Source organism: Salvelinus fontinalis, chromosome 14 (genome assembly GCF_029448725.1).
Source record: "Salvelinus fontinalis isolate EN_2023a chromosome 14, ASM2944872v1, whole genome shotgun sequence".
Taxonomy (NCBI): Eukaryota; Metazoa; Chordata; class Actinopteri; order Salmoniformes; family Salmonidae; genus Salvelinus; species Salvelinus fontinalis.
The window spans coordinates 38,054,903-38,068,559 of record NC_074678.1 but is presented as its reverse complement, the minus strand read 5'-3'; the positions used below and the strand labels follow the sequence as shown (position 1 = coordinate 38,068,559).

General features: G+C 41.8%; 1 protein-coding gene across 4 annotated transcripts in view; it reads left to right on the top strand.

Moving 5' to 3' along the window:
• dnai3 (dynein axonemal intermediate chain 3) overlaps positions 1 to 13,657 on the top strand; it is a 29,789-nt gene extending 16,132 nt beyond the window's left edge. For 3 of the 4 annotated variants that reach the window (XM_055861641.1, XM_055861639.1, XM_055861638.1), the window contains 11 exons: positions 1,032 to 1,105; positions 1,267 to 1,420; positions 1,705 to 1,801; positions 1,951 to 1,977; positions 3,240 to 3,364; positions 3,648 to 3,711; positions 7,273 to 7,403; positions 7,593 to 7,797; positions 8,029 to 8,120; positions 8,282 to 8,404; positions 12,581 to 13,657. In XM_055861641.1, coding sequence (XP_055717616.1) covers positions 1,032 to 1,105; positions 1,267 to 1,420; positions 1,705 to 1,801; positions 1,951 to 1,977; positions 3,240 to 3,364; positions 3,648 to 3,711; positions 7,273 to 7,403; positions 7,593 to 7,797; positions 8,029 to 8,120; positions 8,282 to 8,404; positions 12,581 to 12,718 — 1,230 coding nt within the window. In that variant the 3' untranslated portion in view covers positions 12,719 to 13,657. The remainder of the gene's footprint in view (positions 1 to 1,031; positions 1,106 to 1,266; positions 1,421 to 1,704; positions 1,802 to 1,950; positions 1,978 to 3,239; positions 3,365 to 3,647; positions 3,712 to 7,272; positions 7,404 to 7,592; positions 7,798 to 8,028; positions 8,121 to 8,281; positions 8,405 to 12,580) is intronic. The other variant, XM_055861640.1, reaches the window with a different exon arrangement.

Below are 13,657 nucleotides of genomic sequence, written 5' to 3'. Positions count from 1 at the left end.
ACCAGGGTTCAGTGAGAACTACTCAACGGACAGTTTTAAGCCTTCACACCTAATTTACACACTGATATTCAAACACTTACATTAAAAGGGTTAGCTAGGTCCTCTTATCACACTAATGATTTCTGAGTCTAATTTTGGTATGATGACCCTGTTTAATTTACGATCCAATCTGACTTAAAAGCACTTTGACCGTTACACAATACATTTTAGCAGGATCTGAGATAGATGATCAGTGAAAGTAGTCACAGTAGAGAAGGTCTATAGGAATAGCTTTATAGGAGTGGTCAAGGGTGAATGTCACAACAGGCTTTTAGACATAATTGCTATGGTCCATCTACATCAGGAAGCACCATAGAGATCATCTCTATGTCAGGGATCCTGTCAACACAAGCCTCCCTAACAGGTCAGAGCAGGTAATAGTAGGTAACACGTATCTTCAAGTGACTTGTCGTGATGCCTATATAGTGCTGTCTTAGTAATAATATCACTACAAGCCTTTCACACTAGCCTGGGTGCCAGTGTAATATTGAGCATGACAATTCCAGAAGGAGTTGGCAAGAGAGCAGAAACAGACTTGACACCCAGGCTACATTGACATGGTTTTATTAAAGAGGTGGATAATAATGAAGTTATCCCTTCCTCAATCTCCTTGTATGCTCTGCGTTTGAAGTGAGTGAACATTCATTGGTTATGCCATCTAATAAAGTGTGTCTTTTGTCTTATGTCTAAAGAAGCGTGTGGGTGGTGCAACGCTTCGTTACAATCCACGGACAGTCGTTGGTTTAAGTGAAACCATGCAATTATCAAAGTGTCCCCAGGGAGCCAAACCTGGAAAACCATAGAGGGAGGGATAGCATTATTCTAGGACTAAAATACAGCTGCACAATGGTCTATGCTCCCAAGTGCTCCCTTTTATTAGGACAAGGTTTCGACCCTAAATGGGATATCATTACTCACCGTGACAAGGACTGAAAAAGCCTACCTGTGGTGTAGTAGATATTCATTCATTTTCTCTCTTTCATTCTGATAAGGTCTCTAGAATGGGGGTACCGATGGAGAACAGGACTGGAATATGTGTTCAGATCGTCACCTGCGCCCCTGATTGGTACAAAGTGACATTAATATTAAATGACTGACTAAATGCAATCGTTTTATTTATTTTTTTAAATATTGAATGAAAAACAATACAATTATAATTTAGATGTCTCTTGATTGGTGTTTTTGTTTGTTTCTATTGTTTTCCCTGTGTTTGTCTCTCCCTACCAGTTGTGTGATGTTCTGGGATATTCGTGCTCCGAGGGTACTCCAGACCATGGCCGACCAGCAGAAACAGAAGGTGGAGGAGAAACCCCTGGAGAATCCTCACGGTGTTCCCAACACCTTCAAACACCTCGACCTCACATGGAAACCACTCATCAGGGTACAGCATATATCATACTGTACCATTACTGATTTATAACAGACCCCTTGGTTAATTGGTAACACTCCTGGTATGACCCCAGAGACCAGGGTTCAGTCTCCACTTCAACCCTTTATCTACACTTTAATTTTCCCCTACACTTCTAATCTGTTGGAATTACACACAGAAAATATGAAGGAAGAGTGGTGTTCCTAGTGGTGCCTATTTTTGGAATGTACTGTGTGTTTGACAGTTCTCTAAAGGCATTAGATAGATGTCAAAGCTATCGTCTTGTCATGTGTCAGGTTTCCCTGCCTAAGATTGATACCAGCGGGGAATACAGCCCTTTGAAAATCAGCCTGCGAGACAACACCTGTGACAACCATACAGGTAGCAACACAGGTGAGTATTTACCTTCCCTCTTCCTCTACCTTTTTTCTCTCTCCTTCTCCTTCAGGCATTGATGCAGGTGAGCATCTCCCTTCCCTCTGTTTATTTCTCTTGCTCTCACTTTCCTATTTTCATCCTCCCTTTTTTCTAACCCCTTCAAGCAACACAGATGAGCAGAACACTAAACAGTAAGCCAAAACAACATCTGTCTTCAAATCAAGAATCTTAGGAGATAAAGATATAAGAGACTAGTTACTCTTTGTAATGGACCCGCAGGGCACACACTGTCTGTGAAGTGTGTGATGTGTTTGTCAGTATGTCTGTACATTGCGTTCGACATGCTTGTGTATATGTGTGAGTGTGCCACTGTCTCATATTCTACTTTGGATCAGTGAGCTCCATGATCAGTGGGGCATGTCCGTCTGTCCCTTCACCACCCCCCCCCTCACCCCTCTCGCCTCTGGTTTCATACTGTTTTATTAAACGATCGGTCCCAGACCTAGACAAGGCTCTCATAGTCGGGGGGCATTAACCTTGTTGACTGTCAGCTGTTTGCAATATGCTGCTGAGCCCCTGGGGCCAAAAGATGTTACTGTGTCTCGGGTGGTACATCAAGAAGAAAACCTGCCTTTGTCTTGCTGCTTTAAGATCTGCCTTTATACACACAGCTTTCATAATGGTTATGGAATGAATTCATTTTCAGTTACTGAACCTAAAAAGTGATGAATTTTTGGGGCGTTCTTTGGGCATGTCGTGGGCTGTTTTGATATGATCTATATAATGAATAGGGTCAGCTGTCTTGAGTTAAGGTGGGTAGCGGCTTTGTCTGTTAGAGAATGGAAGGTCAGGTAACTAACATAGAGAGTCTTGATTGGAAGGTGTTACCTGTCCTGTCTTAAAGACTCCTCCCTACGATCCTCCAACCCAATAGGAACACTAGGTTTAGATTGTAGAAGGTGGTGATCTTCGTGTCATCAATGACGCTATGATGATCAATGTCATCAGTCATCACTGGAACGTTTGTTAGTGTAACCCAATTTGATCTTAACCACAGTTATAATGAGTAGCCTACATCTCCTATAACTAATAGTGTGCAGTGATCAGACAGATATACCCTAGAGATAGCTAATATAATATGGCGATAAAGGGCTGTGAACACGCTGTCGAGTCCTGCACTATCACTGCAGACAGTGGGGCTTTTGTCATTGAAAAGGCCGCTCCTTACCTTCTCTCTCTCCTGCTGGTGGTGGTCAGATGACTGAGCTGGTACCAAGCCTTACAGAGCCACAGCCCCACGTGCTCTCCGGTCAACTGCCCTGCCTGTTTCACTCACAGAGTAACAGTCATTAAAGAGCTACAAAAGGCTATCTGGAATAAATGCCCTAACTATGATGTTTAACTGCATAACAACACTGCTCACTCTGTGCTTCCCCCTATTAACCCCTGACAGACAGGGCCCACCTGAATGCAGAGAGGTCAGAGGTTGCTCCAGAATACGCCCTGCTCAGAGTGCCTTCAGCCAAACAACTCAAACCGCTAGAGGACATCTGCACCCAGTTATACGCAGGGACCGAGGTAACGTAGCCTTTCTTCTCCATAGCTATTATATGGATGGATGGATGGATGGAAGGAAGTTCCAAGGGGGAACTATTATCAAGTAACTGAAAAGTACATACTACTAGAGGTGGAATGTGTTTCATTGATGAGTTATGGAGTTAATACTTTTCATGAAGAACTCAATTCAAGTCACAGGTCACTTCATACTGTATGCCAACTGTAAACTATCCATCCTGGGGCTTAGTTACACTAAGGTAAAACTCAGCTACAACTTGTTCTTTCTACCACATTTTGCCCTCAGGACGGAGAGCTTGTGTACACAGACTGGAAGTTGGAGAAGGACAACGACTCTGGACGACTGTTCAGTAAGATCATCATAAATGAGACTTTATCTATAATATAATTTAAACTATACTCTTACAGTTAACGCGTCCGTTGGTTCACAGCCAAGGAAAATACATAATCTCCTAAACGTCTAGAGCTCTGAGTAATCGGGGAGATTGGTTGCTTGTTTCATATATCTTAAGTATCATGAATGTAACTGCTCTACAGATTCCATGGAGACTCAAACAATGCCTTCAGGATCTCCTATTCTCCTCCTAATCATAGTTTGTTTAAGCACAAGAGATTTGAGGCAGTCAAGAAACAAAACAAGGCATTTACTGTCTGGGAAATAGATTTAATATCATGGCTGCTAGACTACAATAGTATCACTACTAAAGTATTGAGCCATTCAGCAATTTATGACCAATTACAGGAGATTAAACTTGGTTCCCTCATCTCGTTTTGGCAGGGCACAGGAATGTGATTACTTAATAATAAACTGTGTCTCATGTCACAACAGCGTCAGGGTAGACAAAGGTTATTTACTTGTACATTAATGGTAAATTGCTCCCTATAAAGCACGTTCCTCATGTTAGTTAATGGTAAGGGGGAAATGGTTCCCAAGGGAAATGACATTATATACTATAATATGTGCTCCCAGTGGTCAGTAGACTGTTTATTTAGCTTTAACGTTATTACTGTATCCCAATAGGAAGATACTGGTCCTTGGACATGGTACCACTGTTGATTCAAATCTTGATGAAACATTCAGACACAGACACACATAGCTTCCTCAGACTCATTTTCCATGTGTGTCACGACTTCTGCCGAAGTCGATGCCTCTCCTTGTTCGGGCGGTGTTCGGCGGTCGACGTCACCGTTCTTCTAGCCATCGCCGATCCATTTTTAATTTTCCATTTGTTTTGTCTCGTTTTCCCACACACCTGGTTTTCATCTCCCAATTACTGGTCATGTATTTAACCCTCTGTTTCCCCCATTTCTTTGTGTGTGATTGTTTATTGTTCATGTCAGTACGTTTCCGTCTGGTTTTGTCCGGGTGCTGTTTTCCCCCGTGTTTTGTGGCAACCGTTATTGTTCGCATATTGGTACTGTTACTTGTGCTATTTTCTTGAGTAAAGTGCGTTGTTCACTCATCTCTGCTCTCCTGCGCCTGACTTCATGCACCAGCTACACCCACCGCCTGACAATGTGGCTCATCTCCTATGTGGTTGAACTGGGGTAATCCCTCTCTCAATTCAATTTCAATTCAATTTAAAGGCTTCATTAGCTTGGGAAACAGATGTTTACATTGCCAAAGCAAGTGAAATAGATAATAAACAAAAGTGAAATAAACAGTAAAAGATTAACAGTAAACATTACACTCACAAAAGTTCCCAATAAATAAAGACATTTCAAATGTCATATTATGTCTATATACAGTGTTGTAATGATGTGCAAATAGTTAAAGTACAAAAGGGAAAATAAAAAAATATAAAAATAGGTTGTATTTACAATGGTGTCTGTTCTTCACTGGTTTCCCTTTTCTTGTGCCAACAGGTATTCTCTTGAGAGCCAGGTCTGCCTTCAGCGGCCTTTCTCAATAGCAAGGCTATGCTCACTGAGTCTGTATATAGTCAAATATTTCCTTAACTTTGGGTCAGTCACAGTGGTCAGGTATTCTGCCACTGTGTACTCTCTGTTTAGGGCCAAATGGCATTCTAGTTTTCTCTTCTTTTTTTTGTAAATTCTTTCCAATGTGTCAAGTAATTATCTTTTTGTTTTCTCATGATTTGGTTCGGTCTAATTGTGTTGCTGTCCTGGGGCTCTGTGGGTTCTGTTTGTGTTTGTGAACAGAGCCCCAGGATCAGCTTACTTAGGGGCCTCTTCTCCAGGTTCATTACAATTCAATTCAAGGGGCTTTATTGGCATGGGAAACATGTGTTAACATTGCCAAAGCAAGTGAGGTAGATAATATACAAAAGTTAAATGAACAATAAAAATTAACAGTAAACATTACACATACTGAAGTTTCAAAACAATAAAGACATCACAAATGTCATATTGTATATATACAGTGTTGTAACAATGTACACATGGTTAAAGTACACAAGTGAAAATAAATAAGCATAAATATGGGTTGTATTTACAATGGTGTTTGTTCTTCACTGGTTGCCCTTTTCTTGTGGCAACAGGTCACAAATCTTGCTGCTGTGATGGCACACTGTGGAATTTCACCCAGTAGATATGGGAGTTTATCAAAATTGGATTTGTTTTCGAATTCTTTGTGGGTCTGTGTGATCTGAGGGAAATATGTGTCTCTAATATGGTCATACATTTGGCAGGAGGTTAGGAAGTGCAGCTCAGTTTCCACCTCATTTTGTGAGCAGTGAGCACATAACCTGTATCTCTTGAGAGCCATGTCTGCCTACGGCGGCCTTTCTCAATAGCAAGGCTATGCTCACTGAGTCTGTACATAGTCAAAGCTTTCCTTAAGTTTGGGTCAGTCACAGTGGTCAGGTATTCTGCCACTGTGTACTCTCTGTTTAGGGCCAAATAGCATTCTAGTTTGCTCTGTTTTTTTGTTAATTCTTTCCAATGTGTCAAGTAATTATCTTTTTGTTTTCTCATGATTTGGTTGGGTCTAATTGTGCTGTTGTCCTGGGGCTCTGTGGGGTGTGTTTGTGTTTGTGAACAGAGCCCTAGGACCAGCTTGCTTAGGGGACTCTTCTCCAGGTTCATCTCTCTGTAGGTGATAGCTTTGTTATGGAAGGTTTGGGAATTGCTTCCTTTTAGGTGGTTGTAGAATTTAACGGCTCTTTTCTGGATTTTGATCATTAGTGGGTTTCGGCGTAATTCTGCTCTGCATGCATTATTTGGTGTTCTACGTTGTACACGGAGGATATTTTTGCAGAATTCTGCATGCAGAGTCTCAATTTGGTGTTTGTCCCATTTTGTGAAGTCTTGGTTGGTGAGCGGACCCCAGACCTCACAACCATAAAGGGCAATGGGCTCTATGACTGATTAAAGTATTTTTAGCCAGATCCTAATTGGTATGTTGAAATTTATGTTCCTTTTGATGGCATAGAATGCCCTTGCCTTGTCTCTCAGATCGTTCACAGCTTTGTGGAAGTTACCTGTGGCGCTGATGTTTAGGCCGAGGTATGTATCGTTTTTTGTGTGCTCTAGGGCAACAGTGTCTAGATGGAATTTGTGGTCCTGGCGACTGGACCATTTTTGGAACACCATTATTTTTGTCTAACTGAGATATATTGTCAGGGCCCAGGTCTGGCAGAATCTGTGCAGAAGATCTAGGTGCTGCTGTAGGCCCTCATTGGTTGGGGACAGAAGAACCAGATCATCAGCAAACAGTAGACATTTGACTTCAGATTCTAGTAGGGTGAGACCGGGTGCTGCAAATTGTTCTAGTGCCCTCGCCAATTCGTTGATATATATGTCGAAGAGGGTGGGCTTAAGCTGCATCCCTGTCTCACCCCACGACCCTGTGTGAAGAAAAGTGTGTGTTTTTTGCCAATTTTAACTGCACACTCTCTCTCTCTCTCTGTCTCTCTCTCTGTTTCTGTCTACTTCTCTCTGTTTTTCAGGTGCCAAGCCCTCTCATCGGTTTATAATCCATGATGGGCAGGTGAACACTGTTCGTCGGTCTCCCTTCTTTAAAGACATCATTCTGACCGTGGGAGGATGGACCTTTGCCATCTGGAAGGAGGGCGTCATGGTAACAACAATAACAACATTTGGTCAAACACAGACTCATTAAGATAATTTGGTATCACTTAACTTAAACCCTTCAGGTATAATGCATTTTAACTTGTTGTAAGTATACATGAGCCTTTATAAGGTTATATGATAAGGCTTATAAAATGTTTTTAAGCATTTGAACTTGTTGTGATCTACGACCTTTCAGAACGGCCCCATCATCCAGTCATCGTGTTCTCAGAAGAAGTGCACTGTGGGATACTGGTCCCAGTCACGTCCAGCTGTGCTCTTCATCGGTAAGGAGGATGGGAACATCGATGTGTGGGACCTTCTGGAGAAGACCCATGAGCCCTCCCAGACCCAGAACATCACTGCCACCCAGATCACATGCATCAAACCCTGGATCGTCTCCTGTGAGTCGCCGCTGATCTTGGTGCTGCCAGCATGGTCCCAGATCTGTTTGTGCTGTCTTACCAACTCTTATGGTCATTGTGGCAGTAGGATTGACAAGACAGCACAAACAGATCTGGAACCAGGCTATGTTGCTAATGCTGCTGCTGCTACTGGATCCCTGCATTTATTTATTGTTGGATTCAGAAAGTTCTGTATTAATCTGATTCACTTTTTGTTTGTTGTACAAACAGCAAAGCAGCATCTCCTGGCTGTGTCTGATTACCTGGGCACTCTGCATATTCTGGAGATCCCATGGACACTTCGCAGCCCCTCCAGCAATGAGGTTTGTACTGGAGGTGGCCTCTAGGACAACAGGATGGATTCAATTTTACCATCTGTGTTTTTTTATCTCTAATGCGTTTGATATAACTCTACCATCCTCCGTCTGCGTGCGTGTGTGTGTGGTGTGTGTGTGTGTGTGTGTGTGTGTGTGTGTGTGTGTAGAAGCTGAGCATGAGTAAGTACTTTGAGAAGGAGGTGGACAGGCTGGTGTACTTTGAGAAGAGGAGGGAGATGAGAGCCAAGGAGAAGAAAGACTCCGAGGCAGAGGAGCTGAGAAAGAAGATGGTGAGATGCAGTATATAGAGATGATTATTAACTGATGGAAAATATTATCTGTGTATAATGTCACATGGTCAGAACAGATTCAAACTGGTTCTAAAGTTTTGCCATTTTTAACTCATACGTTTAAAGCCAGAGCATCGAATATTGCCTGCTTAAAGTTGGGCTGTCTGCACATTAAAAAAAATATATATATATTTTCCCAAAATCATTTAAGACAGCCATGACATAACAGATTGCTAACAGATTGCTTGATGCATAATGTGTGTGTACTCCTGAGTACCTGTTTCTAAGTTATTCTCAACGTCTTGAGCCAGAAGGTGAAAATCAGCTACATACTGTAAGTCTTGCAAACGGATTTAATTGACCCAAAGTTACAGTTGAAGTCGGTTGGAGTCATTAAAACTTGTTTTTCAACCACTTCTTGTTAACAAATTATAGTTTTGGCAAGTCGGTTAGGACATCTACTTTGTGCATGACACAAGTAATTTTTCCAACAATTGTTTACAAACAGATTATTTCACTTATAATTCACTGTATCAGTGAAGTTTACATACACTAAGAAGTTTACATACACTAAGTTGTCTGTGCCTTTAAACTGCTTGGAAAATTACAGAACATGGATGTCATGGCTTTAGAAACTTCTGATAGGCTAATTGACATAATTTGAGTCAATCGGAGGTGTATCTGTGGATGTATTACAAGGCCTACCTTCAAACTCAGTGCCTCTTTGCTTGACATCATGGGAAAATCAAAAGAAATCAGCCAAGACTTCAGAAAAAAAATTGTAGACCTCCACAAGTCTAGTTCATTCTTGGGAGCAATTTCCAAACAACTGAAGGTACCACGTTCATCTGTACAAACAATAGTATGCAAGTATAAACACCATGGGACCACGCAGCCGTCATACCGCTCAGGAAAGAGACGCGTTCTGTCTCCTAGAGATGAACGTACTTTGGTGCGAAAGTGCAAATCAATCCCAGAACAACAGTAAAGGACCTTGTGAAGATGCCGGAGGAAACAGGTACAAAAGTATCTATATCCACAGTAAAACGAGTCCTATATCGACATAACCTGAAAGGCCGCTCAGCAAGGAAGAAGCTACAGACTACAGTTTGCAACTGCACATGGGGACAAAGATCGTACTTTTTGGAGAAATGTCCTCTGGTCTGATGAAACAAAAATTGAACTGTTTGGCCATAATGACCATCATTATGTTTGGAGGAAAAAGGGGAAGGCTTGCAAGCCGAAGAACACCATCCCAACCGTGAAGCACAGGGGTTGCAGCATCATGTTGTGGGGGTGCTTTGCTGCAGGAGGGAATGGTGCACTTCACAAAATAGATAGCATCATGAGGATGGAAAATGATGTGGATATACTGAAGCAACATCTCAAGACATCAGTCAGGAAGTTGAAGCTTGGTCGCAAATGGGTCTTCCAAATGGATCAATTTTGCCACAACTTCCAAAGTTGTAGCAAAATGGCTTAAGGACAACAAAGTCAACGTATTGGCCATCACAAAGCCCTGACCTCAACCCTATAGAAAATTTGTGGGCAGAACTGAAAAAGCGTGTGCGAGCAAGGCCTACAAACCTGACTCAGTTACACCAGCTCTGTCAGGAGGAATGGGCCAAAATTCATCCAACTTATTGTGGGAAGCTTGTGGAAGGCTACCTGAAACGTTTGACACAAGTTAAACAATTTAAAGGAAAGCTACACTCAATTAGTATTTTGTATGTAAACTTCTGACCCACTGGGAATGTGATGAAAGAAATAAAAGCTGAAATAAATCACTTTCTCTACTATTATTCTGACATTTCACATTCTTAAAAGAAAGTGGTGATCCTAACTGACCTAAGACAGGGAATTTTTACTAGGATTAAATGTCAGGAATTGTGAAAAACTGAGTTTAAATGTATTTGCCTAAGGTGTATGTAAACTTCCAACTTACATTTACATTTAACATTTAAGTCATTTAGCAGACGCTCTTATCCAGAGCGACTTACAAATTGGTGCATTCACCTTATGACATCCAGTGGAACAGCCACTTTACAATAGTGCATCTAAATCTTTTAGGGGGGGGGGGGGGGCAGAAGGATTGCTTTATCCTATCCTAGGTATTCCTTGAAGAGGTGGGGTTTCAGGTGTCTCTTCAACTGTAGATGAGCTCAGTCCAATTCTGCAAAGTCAAGTGTGTGAGAGGAGCGGGAATCTGTTCACTCTCATGACTAATTCATAGCTTGGTATTTGATTCTTAGCAGCAGAGAGCAGGAGAGGTGTACAGTCTGTAATATTCACATTCACTCCATAATGGTCTATCAGAGGGAGATGTCTGGACAGCGGTTATCAAACCTTTCAGGCCAAGGAAAGCATTCCTTGCCAAACTAGTTAACTGGTTTATCAAACATTTCAGGGTAAGGAAAGCACTCCTTGCAAAACCAGCTAACTGGTTTCACATAACCATTAGACCCATTATCTGATGCTTGAGTGGGCATCTTATGGCTGTGATTTCAACCAAGGTTACTGGGAAAAATACGTATACTTCCCCCTGAAAGAACACCTTGCCAGTTTTTGTTGTAGTTGTTGCTGTTGTTGAGCAAACTTTGAGTTTGTTTAATTCACCTTTAATTCACTCAGTCTTTAAATGCTCTCATTCTCATTAAACAGTATTTAGTCTATAACCATTTAAGATCATTCTAAATCATCAGATTTAAATTATCTTTGCCACCCACCATGGAATGTCTACTCCCAATCTAAACTATACACCATCTACATATAAGGGAAAATTACAGTGATTATGATTGAAACACGGTTTTATATCTTTGTGCAACAATGATAGCGCATTTGTCCCAGAGCTCATGTATATTTATTCTGTCTTTCTTCCCAAACAGACAGAACAAAATTACTGTTATGGCACAAATTAAAGTTTAGAATAAATCCCCTAACCCGCTGGCTTATGTCAAGATGATCGAAGACTATCTTAAGGCTAGTGAATACATTTATTTTCAAGTAAACAACCAACATTCAATTCAGACATGTCTCCCAACCTATTATTTTGCACTCATTTGGAGAGAAACACACAAATTAAATTCCATCCAGACCAAATACTTTTACGAGTAGGCTACAAAGACGCAGACCTCAAGAATTTAAAACCAAACACGGTGATTACTGTTTTCAGAAATGTGTGTGTGTTTAGATTTTCTCCCGTCTGGCCCTGATAAGACAGAAATTCAAAATGGCCATTATATATAAAAAAAAAAACATTCACTTTGTTATCCTCTCACTTTCTCACACCACATGCTGAATTTTTGTACTTGCTAGTCCTGGCCTGTTGCTAGGGAGACCACAAACTCTGATGCTTTGAATGAGGTTAGGTTTAACCATAGAAGGATATTATGAAAGACAATACAATGGGTTGGTTGACCTTCTTTATAGAACTGATCTTTGCATTTCCCTGACAAGGTAGAGTAATTACTGATCACAGAGATAGTAATCTGATAGAGTTCTACATTTTCTCTATGATGGAAAACTATCAACAGCTGGGAATCTGTCTCTGTGAGGTTGTTGTGAGAGGTCTCACAATTGGTCTGAAGGGTTGAAATAAATTGAGGCCTCCCGGGTGGCGCAGTGGTCTAGGGCACTGCATCGCAGTGCTAGCTGCGCCACCAGAGTCTCTGGGTTCGCGCCCAGGCTCTGTCGCAGCCGGCCGCGACCGGGAGGTACGTGGGGCGACGCACAATTGGCCTAGCATCGTCCGGGTTAGGGAGGGTTTGGCCGGTAGGGATATCCTTGTCTCATCGTGCTCCAGTGACTCCTGTGGCGGGCCGAGCGCAGTGCGCGCTAACCAAGGGGGCCAGGTGCACGGTGTTTCCTCTGACACATTGGTGCGGCTGGCTTCCGGGTTGGAGGCGCGCTGTGTTAAGAAGCAGTGCGGCTTGGTTGGGTTGTGCTTCGGAGGACGCATGGCTTTCGACCTTCGTCTCTCCCGAGCCCGTACGGGAGTTGTAGCGATGAGACAAGATAGTAATTACTAGCGATTGGATACCACGAAAATTGGGGAGAAAAGGAGAGAAAATAAAATAATAAATAAATAAATTGAACAACATATGATTTTGGTTGTTATTAATTTCTCTTTTCCAAGATGAACCAAAAGCATGTTTCCTTGGTCTGTCCCCCTCCCAGGAACCCATCATACCAGAGAAGCAGGTGGAGCAGATCTTGGAGGAGGCCATGAAGGAGTATGAGGACTACCTGTCCTTGGAGACGGTCATCCTGAAGGAAATGGGGCTGCTGCCAGACACAAACAAGCTTGACATCTGACATCCTAACCCTAATCCACTGTTCAGTCTGACACCTGATATCACACCTTGTGTGACCAGCAGGGTTGCGGTCAATTCCATTTCAATTTACTTCTTGGAATTGACCCCAACCCTGGTGTCCAGTGTTCAGGCTGATGTCTGATGCTCCCTGAAACCAGTGGCCTACCACACAACTCATTTAACACAGTACTACAAAGTGTCTATTCAATTGAAGATGGAATTGTTACACTTTTTATTTTCTATGTACAGTATTAAAAGCTGGATTTGGTTTTAGTAAATTGTTCAGAAAACTGTATGCCTCTTGTTTTGCTTGTGGGTACATGTAGTGAATGGAGAGATTCCTCAGAGTTAATGAGTGAGTTTTTCACACACACAAGTCAGCTGTTTTTGTTATGATATTTGTGTTTCTTTATGTAATATGTATTTGCTGTTCTGTATGTGTGTCTATAGTTTTGTTCAATGTTGTGTTAAGTGTATGTGTCACGTCCGTCGTTAAATGAAGACCAAGGTGCAGCATGGTAGGCATACATTTTCTTTCATATTAAATGTTCCACCAAAAAACAATAAACAACTCAACGAACGTAAAGCTAGGAGTGCAACACCTGCAACACAAAAAGACAAGATCCCACAACAGAAGGTGGGAGAAAGGGCTGCCTAAGTATGATCCCCAATCAGAGACAACGATAGACAGCTGCCTCTGATTGGGAACCATACTCGGCCAACAAAGAAATATAAACATAGATTTCCCACCCTAGTCACACCCTGGCCTACCAAATAGGGGGAAAAAAGGATCTCTAAGGTCAGGGCGTAAGTTGTTTTGTCTGAAACATTGTTCTCCCTGCTGCTGTTGGACCAGGTCTCTTGTGAAAAATAAATTTCATCTCAATGAGAAAAACCTGTATAAATAAGGGTTAAATAAAATAAAAAATATATAAACATA